Consider the following 24615-nt stretch of genomic DNA (forward strand, 5'->3'; position numbering starts at 1 on the left):
TGCTGGTGGCTGCTGAAAGCAGCGACGGGCGCAAGCTCAGAAGGAGTCGGCGTAGTCAAATGGATCGAAACGCTTAGTTGAAGCGCCGACTGGGCACTCGATGTTGTCGTAGTGTAAAGCACCCATTCGTAACACACTGTAACATAGGCACTTTTATATAGAGGAAAGAAAAATCTAAATAAATAAACATACACGCACATCATTGATGTAGATCTATGTTAAACCGTATTAAATTACAACATTACAACACGGCACGAAGGATAATGTTGATATTATAGAGAATAGCTGAAACCTTGCGAGCTTCACACCGTAATTTATCCCCTCAGTAAACACACGCCACCCATTTAAGTACTGTTAAAATGCCGTGTCAAGTGGATTGGAAGCGAGTTGTCCTCGTCTACGTTCTTCAGATTTATTCCTGTAAGTTGGAATCAAGTTATTTTCAAGGTTTATTCATAGCATATCGCTTTTTTGTATATTTAATTCGCTCTCACAGTCGCTCCAAAGGTTCTTTCACGATCTGAAGTGCCACGCAGATTCTCACCCCTTTTAAATTCTCAATCCCCGATTACTGAACGCACAATTTAGCGTTGTGTAAAAGGTCAGGGATTGGTGAACCGCATATTTATTGATTCGAGAACCTGTGAAAAAAGAATTTGTTTCATCTTCTGACGTGAATGCAAATGCGACAAGTAAGTTCGTGGTGTACATTTGAGTCGATGACGGCCATCGGCTAATACAATGTATGGATTTTCCTTTTCTCGTTAAATACGGGCTGAGCGGTGATCTATTGTCAGTCTTGGATTGACATGGACACGACTTTCAGATTTCAATTAATTCGTGAATTCTTCCGTTAAAACGCTGTAAAGTTAAGAATCAAGGTTGTTCAATGTGTTCAATGTAACTTTACTTTCAGACTTTGAGATTTATAAGGTTTATAGAGTATCGATATACCTGACTGGACGCCATTTTGAACGATATGCCGCGAAAATGTTATGCGAGCACCGTGTTACGTGGCGAAAGTAGATGCAAAGGCAATGTTGACACGAAATTTCACAGACTTTAATCAAGTTTTTTATTTTCATTTCTTTGTATAATTACAATATACTCCTTGCCTAGCGTTTCCCGACGTTTGTGAGCGTAATTGATCAAACTACTCGAACTCCAAAATCGTGTTTTTATTTTTCGAAGCTTATACAGCTTGAATATATTTCGATTTGTTTGTTTCAATCAAGGATGAGTGAAACACGGTGTACATTGTGCATTTCAGATACAGCTGCAGTAGTCGTTTGGGTACAGTTAGACGTACCCAGATACGTAGAATATCGAAGCACTGTAACATTAATCTGCAACCACAGCGTATCTGAGAATGTTTTGCATAAGATTGAATTCATACGAAATGAGTACAAGATATTTCAGTACATCAAAGATCGGACACCACCAACTCAGATGCACAAAGTTCCAGGGGCCGAATTGCAGGTACGGAAAAGAAAGCTCGTCGTCAAATAATACGTTGTTTCTCTTCTTTTTCCATAATGTGAAAGAATTAAACAATTCTTTTGCAACGCGTTTCAGCCAACGTCTGCGATGAACGTGATTAAGTTGAAGGACGTTGGATTCGAGGCGTCTGGAGTTTATTCCTGCGACGTGTCAATGGCGACTCCGATTTACACTGTGGGTTCGGATTCCGTAAACATGGAAGTTATTGGTAAGTTTTTGTTACATTGATAGGGTACGGAATTAGCTAAATTACGCTGCGGTCCGTGAAGAACAAATAAATGCTTGAACGCACTGTTGCAGGATCGATTGACCGATTGCTTAAATAGGGTGTATTTCGATGACGTTCAATTACAACGTCGATAGCTCGTTGTATTAAAATGCAGTTTTCACGAATTCGGAAATTAGATTAATTACGGAAAGCCCTGAATGACAGACAGAGATTCTGATATAAATCTGTTCTTTAATTTCTGGTACTGCGATATCCACTCTTTAACATTTACAACTTATTCGTACTTTTGATAGACGTTATTATTATTATTGTTAATTTCTTGCATAAATTATTTCACTACAGTAATAATAACAATAAAGTAATCATATTTCTGGCATGGTATCATTTGCGGTGATTATAACGGGATGAGATTATGACGTCAGTTACTGTTGAGAGGAAAATTATGTGATAGTCGAAAGACGAAGATAATAATGCGCAGGATATATGATGATAATTTATGCAACACGTATGACTAAATTTTTGCAGTAGGCTTTCCAGATGTGACTGTGATTTATTCGACTGCTATTTTGGCTATCGGAAACTTTAGCTGTGTACTTCGTCATAATCATTGGTTCTTTTTATGTACGCAGTTGTTAATTAATCTGTATGAAAGCGATTTTGAAGCAGAAACGTTCAAGTTTGAACCCCTTTAAAATTGTAACCTTAAATTCCCACCATTCGGGCGAAGGATATGAATCCATAATTTGGAGAATACCGCCTGCTTGACAGCCGTATATTGAATATTTAAGATTCATTTTAAGATATCCTCGAAAAAAAAATTTCCTCATATGCATTGGGGTCCTGAAATTTTTGACGTAATTACCTACGGCAACGTGGTGACGGAAGCGATGATCAACTGATCGTTTTAAATTAATTTCACAGATATCAACGCACAAAAGACATCCTAGAAACTGTTAGATCTTTCGAATCGGAGGATTCCGATACAATATTTTTCTTAATTCTAAGTAGTTATTTTCGTAGCAAGTGCGCATAAAATAAGAATTTTTTGACGAGTGTAAAGCACCGCAAAAATCGAAAACGAGTGCAAAACTCAAACGAATCAAGATATGTCCCTATATGCCACAAATCCTATACATGCTCTGTGCCACCTCTTGTCAAAAACTACAACGTAGTCGCGTTGTTTACGAAGTTAGCGCAGAAAATAATTTATCAAATCTCAGTAGCACAAAAACCAGCGAAACGAATTACGAAAATGAAATATAACGCATTGATTCATATTTTATGCTCAATTGTGATGAAACCAATTTAGACGCTGATTAAGAGTGTATAATACTCCTACCTTTTTTCACCGAGAAAACTCACCCTTTGTCTTAACTATATTAAATTTAAAAAATGGATGGAAAGGGTTCAAATTTCGACGGTGCATCTCTCATTCGTAGCGCAATTCAGGAAAATTACGCATGTCCCAAAAATCGTCAAAGAATGTGTGATTTTTTGACACGTGTTACGATTTCCACATTTCTCGCATTTCAGAAGCCAAAAACTGCATAGTTGAGATACTTCGCGCGATTCTGGATAGAATGAGGAGTAAAATGATGAGCAAAATTTCTTGAAAATAGTCTCACGACGGCTCATTTTACTTCTCATTCTTTCCGGAATTGCGCAAAGTACCACAACTATACACTTTTTGCCAGCTGAAACGCGGTAAATGTGGAAATAGTAATACGTCTCAAAAAACCATACATTTTTTTGACGATTTTCGGGATATGAGTAACTTTCCGGAATTACGCTACGAAAGAGCGACGCACTGTCGAAATTTGAGCACCTTCCGTTCATTTGTTTATTCAATATAGGAAGAAAAAGGGTGAGTTTACTCGGTCGGTAAGGGTAGGAGTACTGCACACCCTTAAGAAGGATTTGCCCACTTATTTTATAACATTAGAATTCAGAAACATTGTTATGTATGCAATGTATAATGCAAGACGGATCACTCGCACATGTAGAAAATTTATACAGCATACCATATCCTATATTAAATTCGAGTGAATTATCTTGCATGCAACAGTTGTAATATTCGTGCAGATTGCACTCTATCAAGATGTTTAGCTCTTCTTTTGATCAAGCTCTTTTCGTATAATCACGTTACATTGAATGAAATGAGTATAAATATATAATCACTATAAAAATTTAATGAAATTTAAAGTTTTCACAGTGTTGGTTCATTGCACAAAAGATACCGATAATTCTGAACTAAATATTGAATTCTATCATCGACCGAACTTTCGACGATGACGTCTTTAATTACTGAAGTTTTTTTTTTTTCTACGAGAATTCCATGACCGCCTTGATCAAAGGGGCTGAACATTCTTAAAACGTGTCGTTATTACGTCCTCAATACCCATTCCACAGCCTAAATAGAAAAACTAATTATACTCACATTATACGTATACGTAGTCATAAGGTGGGCGCATGACGTGAGAGGGTTATAGATAGCACATTGTCCCATTTTTGGCCGTGAAAGGCAAAGTTAAAACAACTATAAATCAATAATGTTATAAGATATAAAAAAAAAAAAAAAAAAAAAAAATCTTAACTACAGTGCTGAATTGATGTGATAATTACTTATAAACAAATCAACGAACAGTTCTGATAGTGAAATTGCGGAAAGTGATAACGAAGCTGGCGCACAGCTTTAATAGGTCGTTACAGAGTCGCCGTGGGTGTTCTTGAAGTGATAAAAAAAAAAAAAAAAAACAGCCGGAGCGGCAAAATCGTTCCCTTAACAAATATCGTAGCGTGAAATTTTCCCCTTCGCCAAGCCGAAGCACTTAAATTATATACTCTGAGAAAAGAGAGGAGGAAAATTTGGAAGAGCAAAATGTCACACAATGGCTACGGAGGACTGTTAAGATGTACGTTAATGAGAATGAGAACACGGTCTACGTATTTGTAAAAAAGAAAAATAAAAACTCTGGTCTTCCCGCGGGGATTTACATCAGGTTCACTTAAACCTGCAAACGAAGAGGACTGAGAACTGCGAAATACGTAACGCGTGTAAACGGCACACAGAAAAAATTGACGAAAAGCTCGACTGGCTGTTGCGAGGCACGAGTTTATGTGCGAACAAAAAACACAGGCCAAGCGTCAACTCACAGGGAGGAGGACAATCGTGCGATCATGTACCATACAGACATAATGTTCTCATTGAATTGATCCGACGCTTTTTTCATTTATCGTTGTTTATGTAACTAATAAAGAGTACGTTAATCGGCCTTGATGTATATCAAAACATGACGGGCTCGTATTTTTCATACCAAATGCCTAATTGTGAAATGTAAGAATAAATCGCCCCTCAAACAACTCAACAGGAGTGAAAATAATCAGAGGAGAGGGAGGAGTTTAAATTACGCGCGTACATATTACAGCGTGCATAACCATTTTATACTTAAGGTAGTACCGTGGTAAATCACTTTTCTTACAATATCTTTCAATTTTTGAATACACATAATTTGAAGTGTCCTTTATACGTAGGAATTTTTTTAATAGTCCTTGCGGTACTAAATTTTGCAATATTAGCGATCAAAAGTCGTACAATTTACATGTATTCCCTATCCCGACCGTAGTTAGAGCGAGCATTTTATTTAATGACAGCCATACTTTTCTTAGATTTTTTTTTAAAAACTGAGAATTATTAATTGAGGATATAACAAGTAATTTTTTTCAAAAAAAAACATAAACAAGCAGTATTCATTTGTTTGTAAACAATTCTTAAAGTTTGTTGCTTTTAATGATTTTCAAACTTTCTCTCATAACCTGACCTGTGAGAAATAGTGACTTGGCAACGTTGCCCTACGCGGGAAGTTTAAAATGCCATAAAGGCCCAACGAATTGAAATAAATGTCTAAATTTAATCGCGAAGTCATTGTCTATTATTTTCAGTCTCCAATTATAACTAACCTCAAACTGATTTCATAACAATACATTTCTCTACAACACATGCTTGAGGGGCAAGAGATACTGAGTTAGAATGCAACGTTGCCACGTCAGACAAGAGACGCAATGGGAAAATTTTTATACTTCTGCGCATGTGAGAGGAGACGCAAAGGTCTTTTTACTTTAGTTATAATGTTTTATACAGGGGATATTTCTCTGGAAGTTGAGGACTGCTGCTATCACGGTACTACCTTAAGATGATGTTTGGTATTCCGCAGATATTGCTCCACTTTTCGAAATCTCGAGGCAATTCACAGAGTCGTTGTTGATTATGTGATTATACGTTACACGTCGATTTGCCATCCACGGTTCGGATTAAGAATACAATTGGTTAGCAAGTAAATTTGATTTTTCAGCGTGCAAGATTTTTACAATAATGGGAATTTTTGTGTTCCGTTATTAATCGTTATCGGGTGATTATGTCACGCGTCGGTTTGTCGTCCGCGGCTCGGAGTGTCAATAAAATTGCGCAGTGGTACGTTTTAATTTGGAACGCGTGGGATTTTCGAATATCAGTATTTTTCGGTATTTTTAATTGTTTTTTTTTTTTTTTTCATTAATGATTATTGTACAAACTACGAAATGTCTACCTATCGACGATCGACGGTGAGGAGGCGAAATCGAACGAATACCGGCTCGCGTTCCCGTCGAACGGATGAAACCGATGTATGATAATTTGTTGTTGTGTTATTTTCAGTGCCTCAATCGGAAGATCCACGTATAACATTTAAGAAGCCTTATTACGTTGTGGGAGAAATCCTTGAAGCTAATTGTACTTCGTCCCCCGCACATCCGGCTCCCCATATAACTTGGTTCATAAATGGCAAAGAGGTAAACTACCAACAAGATATATTATATCGATAATCTCTGTTTGCCTTCAGTTTGATTTCTTTATTTTTACGATACATCGATTTCCGACGTACTATCTCATTCTTTCTTTCTCTCTCCATTTGTTTTCTATTACCTTCAATATTTTTTACGGCTAAAAATTATATGAATTAATTAATCCCACGAAAATTTTGCGTTTATCTCTTTGTTGTCTGGCTGTTCTTAAAAATTCGTACTCTCAATTCAATTCTTCTGACAACGTACGTAATTGTATATTGTTTGAATACCGAATGACACAAACTTGCGGTGCACTTGTATAATTGCCTATGATAGAAAGAAAAAACCGGAAAAGCTTTGAGGGAGAAAATAACGTCGCCACCGGATTGTTTTAAATGTATCGGTGTATCGAAATCGCTTCAAGTTTGGCCCAGGAGCGTTATAGAAATTCTAAGGCTGGAGCGAAGAAAAAAAAAAACAAGCAATAAGACTTCATCGAGTATTCAAAAGCGTGTGATTATTCGGTGTATCGCCTACTCGAGTGGCTAAGAATAGGATCCAGAAAAACTGCGAGAGGAGTGAAACAATGTAACAAGAAACTACAATCGATCATCGATAAATGTATTTGGCAACGAAGACGTGCCTCGCCAATATAATAATAACTTTGAGTAAAATTTATGCGTTTATTAAGTGACGTAAAACTAACGCTCACCTTCTCGTGCGAAGCGATACGCCTAATTTGATAACCGACAATACACGTATTCATCAGTCCTGTTCTGACCTTGACTCTGCACAATAGTTATATTATCCTTTATTTTGTATTGAAATGCAATTTAAACGCATGCCTCGCACTATTTCCTGGATATGCATCCTCATTTGTACGTACACGATTAAAAATGTATACGATTATTTCACTCGCACTGTGGCACGCTATAATAGATATTTTTATTCTCAACGTTCTCTATACGAACAATAACATATGGTCAAATTTTACGAACAAGAGATGTAAAAATATAATCATATCGCTCGTCGATTGTCGGAATAATTATGTCCAAATTTTTAATCAGCCGAATACAATTGGCGTTCGGTCATGGTCTTTTGTTGGATATGGTGATCCGTGGGTTTTCTTATATCGTGGACCTTATTTTCAGGTTGACGTTTTCCTGGTCAGAACATTTCCCATTAAAACACGTGAAAATCAGCTGATGTCAACGGTTGCGCAATTGAGCATTGAAGTATCAGCTCTGCATGCCGGTGAGAACGGGCGTTTAGAGATCAGTTGCAATTCAACGATACCAACTTACCCGATGCAGAACGGGCAGTATGCTGATTTCAAATCAGAGACTAAGTCAAGTGAGTGTACAATATAGTTTACAAATCGCGTTGTCAAAGAATTTTTCTCTGCCTCATTTTCTGTGCTACCCAGTACCGTCTTGACCCTTTAAGGGGGTATTCTAGTGTAGAAATTTGAAAAAATCGATTTTTTTTTTTTTATATTTTCAAAGCTTAACCTTTCAAGAATGTGTCCTTAAAAGGACAAGTCAAAATTTCAATTATTTTCAGAGATATAGCTATTTTAGTGACACGTCTTCAATACTGGCTCGGCTGGAACGAATTTTACTCGAAATTTTAAACGCGTTTTTCTCAAAACTACATTTTTCAAAACGGTTGACATGATTTCTCAAGTTCTATTAAACCGATTTACTTGAAATTTGGTGAGAATCTTCTCAATACATGTCTCTATCGCACGAACTATTATTATAACGAAATAATAATTTTTACTATTTTTAAAAAATTCAGAAACGTCCAAAAAAGTCAAAAAAAAACGTATTATTTTTTCGGACAGCCATAATTTGGCAAAAAAAAAAATTTTTTCGACTTTTTTTTAGTTAGTACGATAGCTGCATTTATGTAGATTAATAATCTTTTTTTTTTTTTTTTTCTGATTTTCAAAATGCTTGAAATCGTGACAACATTGGCGCGCCATTTTTTTTGTACCCCCCACTTCAACAACTCATAGCACTTTCAATTTTGTATTTTTTGACTTGTTTTTTTTTTTTGTAATCGTGAAATAATAATAAACGCCTGATAAAAAAATGGATGGTAAAAATATTTTTTGTTTTTTGTTTATAGCACTTCAAAAAACACCTCAAATTCATGCCTCTACACTAGAATACCCCCTTAATTCACGCTGGGGCGTTCAGTGTTCCACCTTTTTTTTGCAGCTTTTTATTTATCAAACTACTTTCTTGGTAACAAACGTCGAATTTTTTGTTTCCAAATGGTCCCTGAAATAGTTTTAAGTCTATAATATATACATATATTCGTACTTATCAAGAAAAGAAACGTATTCTCTGATAATCTACCATGATAATCCGAGTGCCAGTTTTGACGCAAATTTAATACACAGTAAAAAATTTTACACATTTTTCTCCGAAGTTTTTTTCCTGTTTTTGTCTATCCACCATTTTTAATTTTCGAATTTCGAGTTCAGTTGCGTAATCAGCGATCCCGAAAGCCCATGGTTGCAGAATTTCAAGTGAATCGCATGTAAGGAAAAATATATGCATGAAAGGGTTAAGGCGGTGTTCTGGTCGAACTTAGTGACCCTCAGAGTTTTTTCCGGTGAATCTACATCGCTTTTTTATACGCTCTTAGATGTTTCTTGAGGAATAGATAAAAGGTTTCTAGGCACAGATTTCAATCGACGCAAGTAAGACGCCCACATTTTATGATTCACACGACGCAGTGACGTAAAATTTCGTCGATTTGGATCGACTTTATACTTTCACCGAAATCTATTCCTCAAGAAATATCAAAGGCCATAGGATCAAACGATTTCGATGCGCTGTTTTGGAGATATTCAAAAAAATTCTAGGGGTCGGTAATTTCGACCAGGACGCTACATCCCTCACGGAGAAAACCTTTAGCTTGTGCATAAATTTGTCCCCTCGATTTTATTTTTATACGAATTTCAGTATTATCTATGAGTTGGAGGTAAGAATTTACACCCGAGTTGAAGATTTTTCCGTGAGGGTTTGAAGTACGCCTAATGAACGGCAGACATTAATTTCACTCCTAAAACGGACGTGACTGAACAATATGGCGTCGATTTCAGAAACAGCTGATAGTGTTGGGTTAATTTTACCTATATCAAGGTACGGAAAGCTCTGTGTGAGATAGATTGTTTTCATTTTGTCGGATTAAGTTGATTTGTGGTAAAAAAACGATGGAAAACAAAACTTTTAAAACTATAAAAGACAGATGGCATCGCCCGATAAGTTAGGTTCCTGCAATACTGTGGCCATTTTACGAGATTGAACCGGTATAAAATGTTTATGCAGATTTAAAAATCTGCATTCCGCATTGTTTTTATAATTCCTTTTCACAATGTGTTTCAGTTAAAATCATTTCTGTTCCTCTCACTCCGTCAACGGCGTCCAGCTGTCACCGAGAGAACGCCGTCTTGTTGACAATCAGCGGAATTATCGCGACTAACGGAATAACTAATTATTTGCAATCGATAGTCGTAAAACTATTAGGTCTAAATCTTATTGTATCATAAAAATATTTTACTTATATATACGTATATATTTATAAATCTAACAGGATAATAATTAAAAATGCAACGATGCATGGTAACTTGGAAAATATATTGAAGTTTAAATCAACCATTGCGGGTATAAATATTAAATATACGATAATATAAACAGGGGAGAACAATATCAAAATTTTTATATTTTTTTTTCAGGTTTCTTAAATCGTTTTGTTTTATTACCGCAGACCATCGACGATTCACGATGTACGATTTTTCGTTATTTATTTCTGATTTTTGCAAAACTTTATTCAAATAACACAGTTATATTGGCGGACATAATCAGCAGAATGCTTTTGAGTTTAATCGGAAAGTTAGGAAACAAGTCATTGAAAGAAAAAAACTGGACTGGTTTTGTTAATTCCATTACGGGCCTTCTTCCCTGTAGTTATCGATATATGTACTTAAATTGGAATCATGCCAAGGTTGGATTATATTTCCACTTGATCTTGCACTCTCTGTTGCATCTTATGAGTGGCATAAATTTTATTCTTTTTTTATACATGTATGGGCGACCGACAATTACTTTATTGGCTTAGTAAACAAATAATTATACGTGTTCTCAATATATTATATATTTTTGTGGCAAATTTGAGGATGCAGAAGAAATAGGTAAAGATAAAATAAAAATTAAAAGTAAAATAATTCTTCACGTCAACAGGATCAATTACATCAGTCTCTTTATACTATTTCAAGGTATATAAATATATACCCATGAGCGATTTACATGAAATTAGCTCGCGTTAATTGTACTGATTAATTGGGATTCAGCATATAGGCGTGGCTGAGTAATATGGCGCCAAAAAGCACGCCGTTTGGAAAAAAAAACACCGTCAGTATCAAGGTACGGAAAACTCTGTGCATCACTGTAATTTTGGGATTTTCTTGTGTTGAATCGATGCTTGGTAAAAAAGAGGCGAGAAAAACACTTTCAAAATTAAACGCAATCATTTCTGAGCTCCACATTTTCGATTAAAAGATGGCGTCTTGCGATATGTTGGATCCCGATGGTACAGGTATAATAATAAACACAGACCGGGTTTGCCAAATTCATCTGTTGAACGTCCTTTTTTAGGAAAGCATAATGATGTGAATCAATGTAGTATATAATTATAGTAAATGTGAAGTTTGCATATCATATGTATATAAGTAGCTGTATAGATGCCTTTAAGGTACCGTTAACGCGAGTTGACTAAATAACCACAAATATGATCAAGCTGTCTAAAAATCGTGAAGTTGAATTTTATACATATTGTATCGTCTATTATATTTTTGGCATGATATACAGAGCCTTGTTCAATTCAACTTTGAAACGATTGTTAACGCATGGGAATAACAATTATGTCAAGTACTATACGCAAATTTGTGTTTGAATGATTCTATGAATCATAAGAGCTTAACTCCACAAGGCAACCTTAAACATTAATCTACATAAATATGAACGAATAGATAAATGAACACGTTATACACGTCATTTTATGTGTATTCATGTCTGTCAGGTGACGAAACTTCCGTTCCTGGTTAGGCGTGACGTAAACGCGTGTGAATCAAATCAATGTAACACATAAAAATTACTATGTTTTATATATACAATAAATACGATTTCACGTGTGTATTATATTTGTATGTAAATTACAAAATACGTATATTATAAGAGTTTCGCCACTTGACAGATTTATATATATGTGTACACGTGTAATATATGTAGGTATAATATCGAATAGACTTTTATGTAAATGGTAGGAATATTTGACACGTAGATGGCTTAGGACAGCTGCCGAGCACATGACGATCAAAATTCGATGGTCCCTAATGAAATTCACTTAACTTGAGAGAGGCTGATTGTAAAAGGTAATCCTGGTAACTCTACGGACCTTGATGATAAAACAGTTAACTGCTGTGTATAAGCACAGACCCTGATGATAAAACAGTTAAATGCTCTGTATAAGCACAGAAGATAATTGTTTTATCATCAGGGTCTGTATAGTTACTTGGATTATAATCGTCACTCTAAATTTATAGGCTTTTTATAATGAGCCTCTCTAAAGTTGTGTGAATTTTATTAGAGGCGATCAAAACCCTGTTCTGAGCCATCAGATGCTACCGGATTGGCCAATTTCAAACGGCTGTAGTTCGCAGACGACAAATTTCTGATGAGAAATAAAAAACTCATCAGTCGCAGATCTTCACGAGGAATACATTGATCGGCTATAGGGCGATAGTAACCCCGAACATAACCTATAATAACTGAAACAAAACTGATCAGAAATAGGACATTGTGTATCAAGGGCGGATCGCCTTCCTTTCTTTGCAAGAAACTCCGGTTTTCATACACACTTCGCCAGGAAATGGACATGGAACTTGTCGGCCACTTCGCAAGTGCGAAAATGCGGGTTTTCAAGGGTGTTTCGACGGAAATACCTATAATTACAATAAAAACCCGAAAATTAATCCTTTCCAATTTCGAATTGAAAATGAAACAAAAATAATAATGATATGGGACTAACGAAACGACGTGGACTAGAGAGAATTAGGAAAAATATAATATCGCCACATGTACAGTAGAAATAAAAAGAACTCTTCATCTGCCACAGTGTTGAAATTTAAAAAATGGAAAATTTTTGTCGCTGCAATTGTTCGATCTGAGTATTTAAACGTAATTGCGAATTACTAATCAATAATCGTCAGTTTTACGTGGCAAAATTTGTTCATTCTGAATTTGAAAAATGTTTTCTTTCCTCTGACAAATGGAATAACGTTTCCCTAATTAGGTTGGAAACGAATACGACTTTACGGCATTCGATTTTTTGTCAATTTTGTGTGTCGCTATAGCCGAGAATACGATTTGAATATTGGAAAGGTGACTGTAAACTTTACGATCCTTCTCGGTAGTCCCCACGCCAAATAGACAGAAGCAAGCGATCGCAAATCAGTGTAAAGACTTTTTTCCTCGTTTGCCACTTATCCAAATCTGATGCTTATATGATGCGTTCCGCCGGTAATAATTGTAAGTTGTTGTCTACAATTGTAGCGCTCACAAAGATATTGTAATATATGTATCTATGCAAATTATCAAAATTGCCATATTGTAACGATACGATTGAAAATATCAAATCGATCGGCTGCGTAATGATTGCAAGGAAATGAGCGTGAATCGTCGATTGCGATCGAACATATCAGGACAAGCAATATAGTACCGAAGAAACAGTTGATCTTTGTAGGGGCAAAATACGGTGATATCAAGGTGCAAAAAAACTCGATAAACTGGCTGTTTTTACTTTGTCACAATAACCGATTTGCAGTAGACCATAGAAAAAAAAAGACTCTCAAAGCCAAACATACAGCTCGGTTTTCGATCAATGGATTTCATTCCGTAAAATGGCGGCTAATTACAATATGTTGGATCCCAATGCATATTAATTTTCATTTGAGTGATCAATTAATTTACCATTTGTGAACCTCTTTGTACCTTTATTTACAATGGAGTCAAGTCCTTGCAGCGGTGACACTGTAGCCATTGTAACTACGTATAAGATGAACATAGAATACATGTATATTCAAATTAATTCACTTCCGAAGTATCGCGTCGAGAAATAAAACAATCGACCGTTCTAACGTCACGCATCGTAGAAGTGATCAAGATGTACAATATTGATAGCACATTGCGTTGCGAGTGCGGAAAGTGGGCGATTTCCGACGACTGTGGAGATTGCAGAATGAACCACGGCGAGCCCAGTAATCACACGAGTCAATTATCGCTCATCGCTACTTTTTTCAACACCTGTGGAGGAAAGTTCAATTTGAGAAGGTGCCACTAACAGCGCGTAAAATTTGAGCTGGGTATTTTACGCTCACAGGCACAGTGCGTAAAATTGAGTGATTCGGAAGTGCGCACGAACCAAATATAACCCTAGTGTGTAAAATATAGCATTTCAATGGTGCGCATGTGCCAATGTTATTTGATCGCACTGTTCGGAAATGGGGCATTTTACTTACACATGCTCCACAAGCTTCGAAAATCAAACTTTCGAAGCAGGTGTTCACGAAATATTATTATTTGTATCTACACTATGTCAATATATATTATAATTAATAACTAAGGTCGATGAACCGTTTTCCTTTCGCTGAATGCCATAATTAGAGCAGCTTAGCGGGGAATCCGGTGACTACAAAAGGCGAAGTTTTTGAAAACAGTAACTATATGTGAAAAGAAAATTGCAAATTGTGCAATTTCACGGGCTGTCACAAACTGTAAATCCTTATACGTTTTTTTTTTTTTTTTGCATAGGTATGTGATTTGTCAATCAATAACAAGACATTGAATGAATAAAATTACTTTCTTCCCAATACCTTGTAATAATATGTCATCACCGTCCTTACTTATGATCCACGTTTTTTCTAAAACTTTTGGCATGAATATTAGCACACTGTACTTGCTTGAGAACAATTTTTTTTTGTGCAAAGTAGACTTTCCATCAATCGACGTTTCCAATTGATCGATCAATGGATTAATCAAGGTTGCAACCAGCGATCTTTTGGATTAATCGTTTTTCAGAATAACTCTTCGGTTGATCAAATCTTTTTTCCGATTAATCCACGTTTTCGATCAACCGTTTCGTTGAATAAACCTCATGTGAAACATATGTAAATGAAATTGCTCATTCTAAGAATTTCGGAACTTATTCAGGAAAAGATGACACGCACAGTTGAGTAAATCGACCTGAAACCAAAAACATAAGAAACAAGATTGCGGTGTGACGCTATTGCTGTGCATACAAGAATAAATGCTTAGGCGTGTCGAAGTGGAACTCTGGACGTCCTTCGAAGTCGTCATACCATTTTCGTCTTGTTTGTGCCATAATTAATCCGATGATACCGCCGATCCTGAGATGATGTGCGTGGGATTTTCCTCAATGCTATATAACATTCCACGCACCATCGACTGCAGCCGATAGGACTAGAATAATTGAACACAATACTGATGAAACTGAGTTTAACGTGTTCCACGCTAAATATGTAATAATAATGAGGAACGCCTGCTGTGCAATTCGGGTAAATAGGATCTTTATCGAAAAATAGAATCGAAACACATAATTAAAAATTTTCACCATGTTTTAATGCTTCGAACTAGCCGGAACTGAATTCCAAAAATCGATATCCTAGACTTTCAAACAGGATTTTGTTGAGTACCAGTCAAGCATAGAGGAAGATTACGCGTTCATTTCTACGCCTACGCGTGCATGGAGTCTGCAGAACAACTGTGTGCAAATTTCTTGAACGGTATCAGCGATGTAAAAAGCTGATGCGTGTAGAGTATACGTACATATACCCACATAAAACAGAAATAATTATGCTCGGTGAATAAAAATCTCACTTTCTAAATAACAGCAGTTCTACCCACGGGGAACAAGTTCGAAATGTCCGAAAAGCATGTTTGCCAAATGTGGCAGGAAGTAGGGATACCAACCGGTTCACCGATTCGACAAGGTTACTTTTTCGTTTCAAACGTATCTTGTTCGCTGTGTTTTTTTCAAACAGTTGTTTAGTTCTCATTGAGTCTGTTGAATGAAAAAAAAAAAAAAAATTTATTGCGAATGTGTCACTGTTCTGCGTTATAGATTATATAACGAATGATGGAATGAAAAATTTTATGATTTTATTAAAATGTATTTTGTTTGCAGTTTCACGAAGTCACAAAAAATAATGATGGTTTAGTCATTTTAACGTTGAAGCAATGACGTGGAAAAGGATTAAAACGTGATTGAATGCGGTCATTTGTTGTTTGATTGGCAGTTTCATGTTTTTATACCTAGTTTAAATACAGTTTTTCGTTTCTATCAATGAAACGTACTACTCCAAATTTATAAAACAATCCAAGAATTTCTGATTACATTTAACGTTCACTACTTTTGGTAGCGAAATAAAGAAAATATCAAGGAGTTCATTTAATTTAATGCGGTTGTTACGCGCTGGGTTGGCTGATGACCAAACCACTCCACAAATATAACGCTTAGTTCAGACTAATTTTCCCGGATATGAATTATTGGAATTTTGATATAAAAATGATCACTTACCTTTTGTTGCTAACTCTTGATTCGAGCTCTGTGGGGCGGCTCTGCGTGCTCAGCGAGGACTGGATACGGTATTAATTGACTGATTGTTTAGCTTTTATTGGCTTGTAAACTGTGTTACTTTGCTTGTGGGGTTTCAAAAGAAAAGATAAACAATTATACTAGATGGATTAATTGAATGAATGCGTTAAAGGTAATTGATTTGTTTACTAATGTATAAGTTTTAAAACACAATTATTCGTTTATTTAATTTAGGTTTATGAGGATAGTTAAAATGGTTTTAGTTATAAATAATGGGAGAAAAAAAGTTTATATCTAAGCAACGGAACACGGAATTCACTTAGCGCTTGATGTATCGATTTCGTACTTTTACGGATGTTTAACAGACTCTACGACTTGATATATTGGATTATCTAAAACTGAGAGAATGATTTCTTGTTAAAGACCGAATGACTACTATGAATGACGACTCTCTGACAACTGTCGAAAAGCAACGCTTTTTAAATATTCGCGTGCTGTTGTCTAAACTACTTCCCGATTGGTTCCCAGTATCCTTAAGGGATGCTGGACCGATAAGGAGGTCCTGACAAAATTTTGAGTCTTTTCACTTGTCTAGATCAAAAATAAAACTAATGGGTAGGTGCAGAGGGCATCGAGGATGTGACACGGTATAATTATGAGCGCTTGTAATTCGTCTAATTATCACCGTGAAAAGGTATTTGAACGCATTGCATATTGTTGTCTATGATATAATATTTGAGGTTGAAGTTCGTGATCATTGGAGTATATTTGAATAAAGACTTCGTCGAGGTAAGGTCAATGAGAACATTTTATTTATTTATATATAAAAAAACTTTGCGACGTTTCGACTGGGACCCCAGTCATCATCAGGCTACTGATATAAACAAAAGGAAAAAAACGAATTGTTTGACATTCCTTATCTTTTCGTTACATATCTACGCAACATACGACTTTTAAATTTATACTCCATGGTCAACAGTTTATAAACATTTAATGGGAATGAAAGCAAAAGAAATAATGACGACTTTGAAATTTTAAATGCAAATGACAGGTTTTAACTGTTAGTGTGTGAAGATAAAAATCAGAAAAATCATCTAAAAATACTGAAAATAACATAGAAAAAGAGAAAATAGATCAAACTAAGTAATTTCTCGAACAGCAAAAAAAATTTTGTTGTTACAGAAGCGGATAAAGGCAAGGTCACTGTTATTATGGAAAAAGAAGATTACATATCTAAAGGTCAAAAAGTACTCAAGGATTCAGAAACTTATGAACTTCTAAATAGAGATCCTACAAACAAGATTGAAAAACAGGTCAACGATATAATTAATAATTGGCAAAAAAAATAATTTCATAAACGTACAGGTGGCAAAAAATTTGAAAACGCATAATGCTCTTCCAGCAAAAGTATATTTCTAACTTAAAATCAATAAAAAAGATATTCCACTTAGATCTATAGTATCTAACGTCAATGCACCAGTATACAAAATATCAAAATTTTGCAGTGGTATCCTTTCGAATATAGTAGGTAAATCTATTTATCATGTCAAGGACACATGGTCGTTCGTGAACAACATAAAAAAATATACCTATACCTGTAGATCATGTTCTCTCATCATTGGATGTAAAATCTCTATTTACAAACATTCCTAAAAAATGGCCTGAAATTAAACAACACATCACTATGAACAAAAATGAATTTATTGAAGCTGTGAAACTCATTTTAGAATCTTGCTACTTCGCACACAATGAACAGTTTTATAAACAAATCTATGGTGCTGCTCTGGGCTCACCTATAAGTCCAGTATCAGCCAATATTGTTCTTGAACTAAATATATTCCGTAGAAATAAAGGTCAGTAACAACACTAAAATTTGTTTACGTTTTGGCCCGATTGGGGGCCCTCCTCGGAACGATTATATATTTACAGAACCGTCTGGTAATAACGTGGAATATTTAAAATGTCAAACGAAGAAAACAATAATTAAAAAACCAAAGTAGGATAAAAATCAGTTGTGAATTTAAAAACGGCGATACGAAGTTCCCAAGCATTCATATTAGTTTATAAAATTAAATTAAGAACACAATCGAAAATTTTCAGCATAGATCGATTTTAGAATATGTAGATCCTCCAGCGTGCAAGCGGAAAGTGGTCGCTTTAAAATCAAATTTTAAATATTTCACGTTATTACCACTCGGGCCGAAACGTAAACAATTTTTTGGTGTTGTTACTGACCTTAATTTCCAACGAAAATATTTACTCCAACATTATCGAGGTCAAGAAACTATTACACATTGGAATTTGAAGTCATCAATAGTCTTCCATTCGAATTAGCTTTTTACCGTAGATATATTGACAACATTGTATCTTGTGTACGTAAAGAAATCACATACAGTTAGTAGTAGATAAATTCAATAATTTTCACCCTAAAATTCAGTTCACATACGAAGTAGAAACAGATAATAGAATAAATTTCCTAGGCACTACAGTCATAAATCGTAACAACAAAGTTATGTTGGACTGGTTTCACAAAGACACTTGGTCTGGTAGATATATTAATTTTCATTCACAGCACTCTATCCAATATAAAAAATCAGTTGCAATAGGCTTACTTGATCGTTGTTTAAATATTTGCCATCCTAAGTTTAAAACTAAAAGTTTGAAAAAAGTAAAATCCATACTATTACAAAACAGTTTTCTTTCATCACTTATCGAAGAGTTAAAAGAAAAAAGAATACATAAACATTTCAATTCAATTAACTGGAACAATAATGTAAGCCCTGACAATAATAAAAAAATAGTAACATCTATTCCGTATGTGAAGAGAATGTCAATGAAGATTAAAAAGATTTTAGAAACCGAAGGAATAGACGTAGCCTACAAAATTACTAACAATACCAGAAAACTGTCCACCTATTTGAAAACCACTGCTACTGTTCTCGATAAAATAAATACCATCTATCAGATCAATTGCAAAGATTGCCGAAATATTTATATTGGACAGTCTTCGCAACACTTAAAGAACAGAATTTCACGCCATCGCTCCAACAGTAAAAATTACGACTTTGATAGCTGCGCCTTAGCTCAACACAGTTTAAATTCAGGACATTCGTTTGACTTTGAAAATCCATCGGTACTAGCAACCAAAACGAACTGGCTGAAAGGCAATAACAAAGAAATGATTTTTATCAGTAAAAATAATAACATCACTGTAAATAAAAGAAGAGATGTACAAAACCTAAGCCGTTTATATGATGACATTGTACGGAATTCGAAATTAGGCGCCATTTTTGACAGCAGCCATCTCGGATGGATCAGATATCGATTATTAGAAATCGATAATCAACCATCGTTTATGATTACAAACTTAAAATCTTCACTTCCGTGTATAATGGCAAGTTAGGAACATCTAATTGTAAATCAGTAGGAATGTCATAATAAGTAAGTAAATCTGTATACATCTAGTCTTGTACACCTGTTTCTTTATTGTCAAACATATTTTTGTGATTTTTATCTTGACGCACTAACAGTTAAAACCTGTCATTTAGTACATTGCATACGCAACTTAACTTATCATTGTTAAGAACACACGTTTCTACCTTATTATTTCCTTTACTTTTGTTTTCCATTAAATGTCTGTAAACTGTTAACCATTGAGAATAAATTTAAGAGTCGTATGTTGCGTAGATATGTAACGAAAAGATAAGCAATGTTAAATAATTTGCGTTTTTTCCTTTCGTTTATATCAGTAGCCTGATGATGTCGAAACGTCGCTAAGTTTTTTTACATATCAATAAATAAAATGCTCTCATTGATCTTACCTCGACAAAGTCTTTATTCAAATATGATATAATAAACCAATGAAAAAGTAAGAATTGTAAACTTTGAAATTGGATACCAGAAATTTACGAGGTAAAAATTGTCAAAAAAATAACGCTGAAATTTAGATCGATGGAATCAAATATGACGGAAGGCATTCATATTATGGTACGTCAAACTTGAAGCATAAATATCTTCTCATATGTACAAAATTTTCGTCGAATTAGTCATCGACCTGATATGTGAGAAAAAATGTGCGAAATTGGATTTTTAACACAGGGCGTGATGGAATAATTACGCATTGAAGCCTGTCACTCGTAAAATGAATATATTTTACGTAATAGAATTTGTTGAAGAACAAGCAGTATACGGGGCATTCCATACCAAAACGATCAAGATTCTACGGCGAGGTCTCAGATTTTTTTAATAATTTTTTGTATGAAAGTACATGACAAAAAACTCATTCGGTAATTTTTTCAGAATTTTTCGACCCAGCGTATCTGAGTTATGATTTAAAAACTCGAAAAAAACCCCGCTTTCTAAAATCTGAAAAAATTCTGAAAAATCTTATAAGATATAACAAAATTTTTGACGCTTATTAGAAGATGGAGATTTCATAACTTCAAACGATAAATTGAAAAAAAAAAAAAAATTATTATTATTATTGGATCGCACGTTTTACATAAGAATGAACGTGAAACCTCATTATAATACAGGCCGAAATATTTCTATTCAGAGATATTATAATGAGATTTTATATTTATTCTTTGGTCAAAAATGCAGTCCAATAATAATAATATATGTTTGTTCAATAATTTTTATTATTTATCTTTTGAATTTGTGAAATATCCGTCTTCTAATAAGCGCCAAAAATTTTGTTATATTTAATAAGATTTTTCAGAATTTTTCCAGATTTTAGAAAGTGGGGTTTTTTTTTCGAGTTTTTAAATCATAACTCAGATACGCTGGGTCGAAAAATTCTGAAAAAATTACCGGATGCGTTTTTTTGTCATGTACTCTCATACAAAAAATTATTAAAAAAAACTGAGATCTCGCCGTAGAATCTCGATCGGTTTGGTATGGAATGCCCCATGTACTTCTACATTTTGTGACGATTCATGAGATATCCCATCAAATCATCAGGCCATTGACTTTATTAGAAAAACATGTAAGATTGAAAGAAATTTTTTTGTGATAAAGACATTAGGAACTGCCAAATTAAAACTTCGTCAACACTATAACATATCGAGAAATGAAAAAAAATTCTCATTCAACTAGTTTGTTACGCGAATAGCTCAGTTCACCAAACTGCACTTCAGTGACGAGCAAAATTGTAATTAGTCATTTACTGATTGTACTACAAGTACAATTAATGATTGAGTTGACTATAAAATGTAACAAATTATATTTGTATTGTGTAATTAAAAAGTAAAAAAAAACGAATTCTATTGTATTTTGTAATGAGGACCAAATAAAATACAAATGGACATCTGTACAGTATACATATGTATACATTACAATGTATACTATATGTAATATTGTATTTTAGTTGGTCCTCGTTACAAAATACAATAGAATTCGGTTTATTTTTTTTATTTTTAATACATATAGTATACATTGTACACACGATACGGAAGTTCGATACTCGTATATGTTGTTTGAGATTTAGAGCACACGGAAAAAAAAATTCTGTTCGGCGAGCTGTATTCTACAGCTCCAGTAACTATACGCACTCTACGGTCTATCTTGTAGTTACAGCAACTATATATTAGTCAGCTCTGATAGCTGCAAGTTGTTCAGCTCTCACAGCTGAATGGTTTTGCTCTAAGAGCTGTAAGTTGCGCTGTGCTCTGGTGCGTTGACATATTTCATAACCTTCAAATTCCATGTGTATGATTTTAATACAGTTGATAGATAATTGTTTAAATAGTCCATTCAAATATGTAAATGACACTGAATAAATAATGATAATAATGATGAAAAATAATACTAATAGCAATATAATTGTACTATTTAATAATAAGCGCTGTGAGCGGAGCCGAAAAATTCTGGTCTAGCTCTTCGAACGAAGCTGTTTAGCTGAGAGAGCTGAACAACGTACAGCTATGACAGCTGACTAACAGTCAGTTATACGAACCATGCAGTGCTCTTCCAATAACAGAACGTTTAGTTCGACGAACTGTTTACAAGTAACTATCTAATATTTAGTTCCACGAGCTGAATTTTTTTTTTCGTGCAGTGATTAATTATGACAAAAAACTGTAATTGGATCGAGTATAGATACTGGTCAGATTTGCAAATTATAATTAATTAATATATAAATCTGAATTCATCAATTGTATCGATTGTATTGAATCGATCAATGGTCATTCATCTGAATATATGAACTAATCATAAAAATCGTGATTCAACCGAAATTAATTAATACTTACAAACGTAACTTGCACTTCGTTTTAATCACTACAAAATCCGGACGTAATTATTATGTTATTGTAGTGTCGTATAATGCAAATGTGATTTGCAATTCATTTCCCCCCCAAATCACAAGTCAGATGCGGATTCGAATGTAACTAATTATAAATTGTAATTAGGCGGTGCTCAACATTATTTTAATCTACAATCTGATGGGTATTGATGTAAAAAATGGGGCGTGTTTTTTATGGGGCTCATTATAGAAGCAAGCGATCGAAAAATACGGTCCGATACGCAACCTTTCGATAACTTCTGTAATGCTTGAATTTATCTCCCTGATTATGCGGCACACTACCTATTATTTTACAATTCCGACTTCACAATTTCTCAGCGTGGGAAGTTACAGAAGATGTATACAACGTGGCACCAGAATTTCAGGCGGAACGTTTCAGCAAACAAATATTTATATTGAAACGTTTTCTTAGCATCTGTTGACGATTTATACCATTAATAAATTCCAACTCAAGAATATTTTGGACTCACCTGGACAGCTCACAAGGTTACTTAATATCGGATTCAAGATCCCATTGGAATTTCATAACATTAACAACGACTGTTAATTTTTCCCACTGTTTGAAACCTGTTCGTTGGTATAGCTGCCGAGGAGCAATGTCGTTAAATTTGTATTCCTATTACTAACAAAACAAAAAAAAAAAAAAATAATGATCGTGGTACCGTGTTTTTTTAAATTTTCATTCTGGTTTGTCCCTTGTAAAAAGTTTCATTCGACGCGGGTTCTGATTCCACGTCTTTTTACTCTACTTTGACCGGTATTTAATTAATTGAAGATTGAAAAATCATAAAAATCTTTAAGAATGCGATTTCCACAGACGTTTCTCATATTCTCAACGTTTATCTACATGCAGCCTGCTGCTAATTGTACAGTATATGGATGTATACAGGGTGGTCCATTTAAGTTGACGCAGCAGAATATCTCGAGAACCGGCCATTTTAAAGAAACATGTTTGAAATAAAAGTTTCATGGTTCAAAGGGTGAAAAACACTGTGTCATTGTACTTTTGATTTGGTGGAGGTTTACAAGGTCATTTGGAGGTCAACATTGTTTTTTTTTAAAATAGGAACATGCGCTTGTTTTTGTACATTTTCATTTTAGACACAAAAATAAAAAAATTTTATCCCGAACATTTTTTTTATACGACATCAAAGAAAAAGTCTACAGTATCATACGAACCACTGCAGAAAATATGAAGGAACGAATTGGAAATGCTTGCAGAGGCATCGGTGGAGTAACTTTACTTCACGCATCTTTTATAAAACGTATTGAGAAGTGTATTGGAGTTGACGGGCATAATTTTGAGCATAGATTGAAACGACTGTTTTTAGTTTTTTTTTTAATTGTAATTTACTGTTCATTTGCACAATATTAAATACCGTTTCTACTTTTTCGTAATTTTATTCTTGTTAATTTATTGTCGATATCTCTAAGGGAAATACTTGCTTGATAAAAAAAAGACTTCCTTACGATAAAAGGAGTATCGATCATTCACACCACGACTCTTCTCTACATTATATTTAACGACTGATACGACAGAGTATACTATTAATTTAGTTGTGTAATTTTAACCTTGTTTTAGTTTGTTAAAAAATATATGATAATTCAGTAAGAGTGTTAAAAAATTATAGATTTATTTGATTTTGCAAATTGATTAACCCTTCATATGAACACATGTGTTTTACATCTTTTGTCTGTACACTTTTTCGAAGAAGAAGAAAAAATTCAGGGTTTCTTCTCAAAGTGTTGACTACATTATCCAAAAATTGGTAGACTCAAAAGTTTGGAAGTGTTGTTCGTAAGAATTGATATTTGGAAAATGACTGTTCCCTAAAAGACCCAGTGTTCACACGGAGGGTTAAATAAAGATTGTCAGAATCAACTGATCGCATCTTCATTGTGTAATTCTTATAAATATAGTTGAACTTATATATGAGGACTTCCTAATTTTTGATTATTTAGAATTGTTACTCGTCGAACCTTTTGCAGATTATTTTAATTGCGTCACGAATTCATGCTTCACGAATAAAAATTACCCATTGGTGGAACTTTCAAAATTATCAAACTTATAACCTAC

The 24615-nt window shown here is 34.5% G+C and overlaps 1 protein-coding gene and 1 long non-coding RNA gene across 3 annotated transcripts; one reads left to right on the forward strand and one right to left on the reverse strand.

Annotated features, from left to right (window-relative positions):
- Window positions 1–797, reverse strand: LOC124299313 (uncharacterized). The gene is made up of 3 exons (XR_006906978.1): window positions 495–797; window positions 293–418; window positions 1–136 (listed from the first exon to the last, which is right to left on the reverse strand). It is a non-coding gene; the product is annotated as an uncharacterized LOC124299313 (long non-coding RNA).
- Window positions 283–23592, forward strand: LOC124299294 (uncharacterized). 2 transcript variants are annotated; one of them, XM_046752424.1, is made up of 6 exons: window positions 283–420; window positions 1271–1479; window positions 1576–1708; window positions 6420–6553; window positions 7699–7900; window positions 22987–23592. In XM_046752424.1, the coding sequence occupies exons 1-6, from the start codon at window positions 360–362 to the stop codon at window positions 23031–23033; spliced, it is 786 nt and encodes a 261-aa protein (XP_046608380.1). In that variant the 5' UTR covers window positions 283–359; the 3' UTR covers window positions 23034–23592. The 2 variants fall into 2 exon arrangements, with proteins under 2 accessions (XP_046608380.1, XP_046608379.1); XM_046752423.1 differs by lacking the exon at window positions 22987–23592 and adding an exon at window positions 9949–13522.
- Window positions 23593–24615: the final 1023 nt, after the last annotated feature.

Source organism: Neodiprion virginianus, chromosome 2 (genome assembly GCF_021901495.1).
Source record: "Neodiprion virginianus isolate iyNeoVirg1 chromosome 2, iyNeoVirg1.1, whole genome shotgun sequence".
In the NCBI taxonomy this organism is placed as follows: Eukaryota; Metazoa; Arthropoda; class Insecta; order Hymenoptera; family Diprionidae; genus Neodiprion; species Neodiprion virginianus.

Bases quoted from the DNA above. Each gene is read 5' to 3' on its own strand.
- LOC124299294 (XM_046752423.1), top strand. From the start codon at position 360: ATGCCGTGTCAAGTGGATTGGAAGCGAGTTGTCCTCGTCTACGTTCTT. The intron at 1,709-6,419 runs GTAAGTTTTTGT...TGTTATTTTCAG, and splicing joins CGTAAACATGGAAGTTATTG to TGCCTCAATCGGAAGATCCA. The intron at 6,554-7,698 runs GTAAACTACCAA...CCTTATTTTCAG, and splicing joins GGTTCATAAATGGCAAAGAG to GTTGACGTTTTCCTGGTCAG.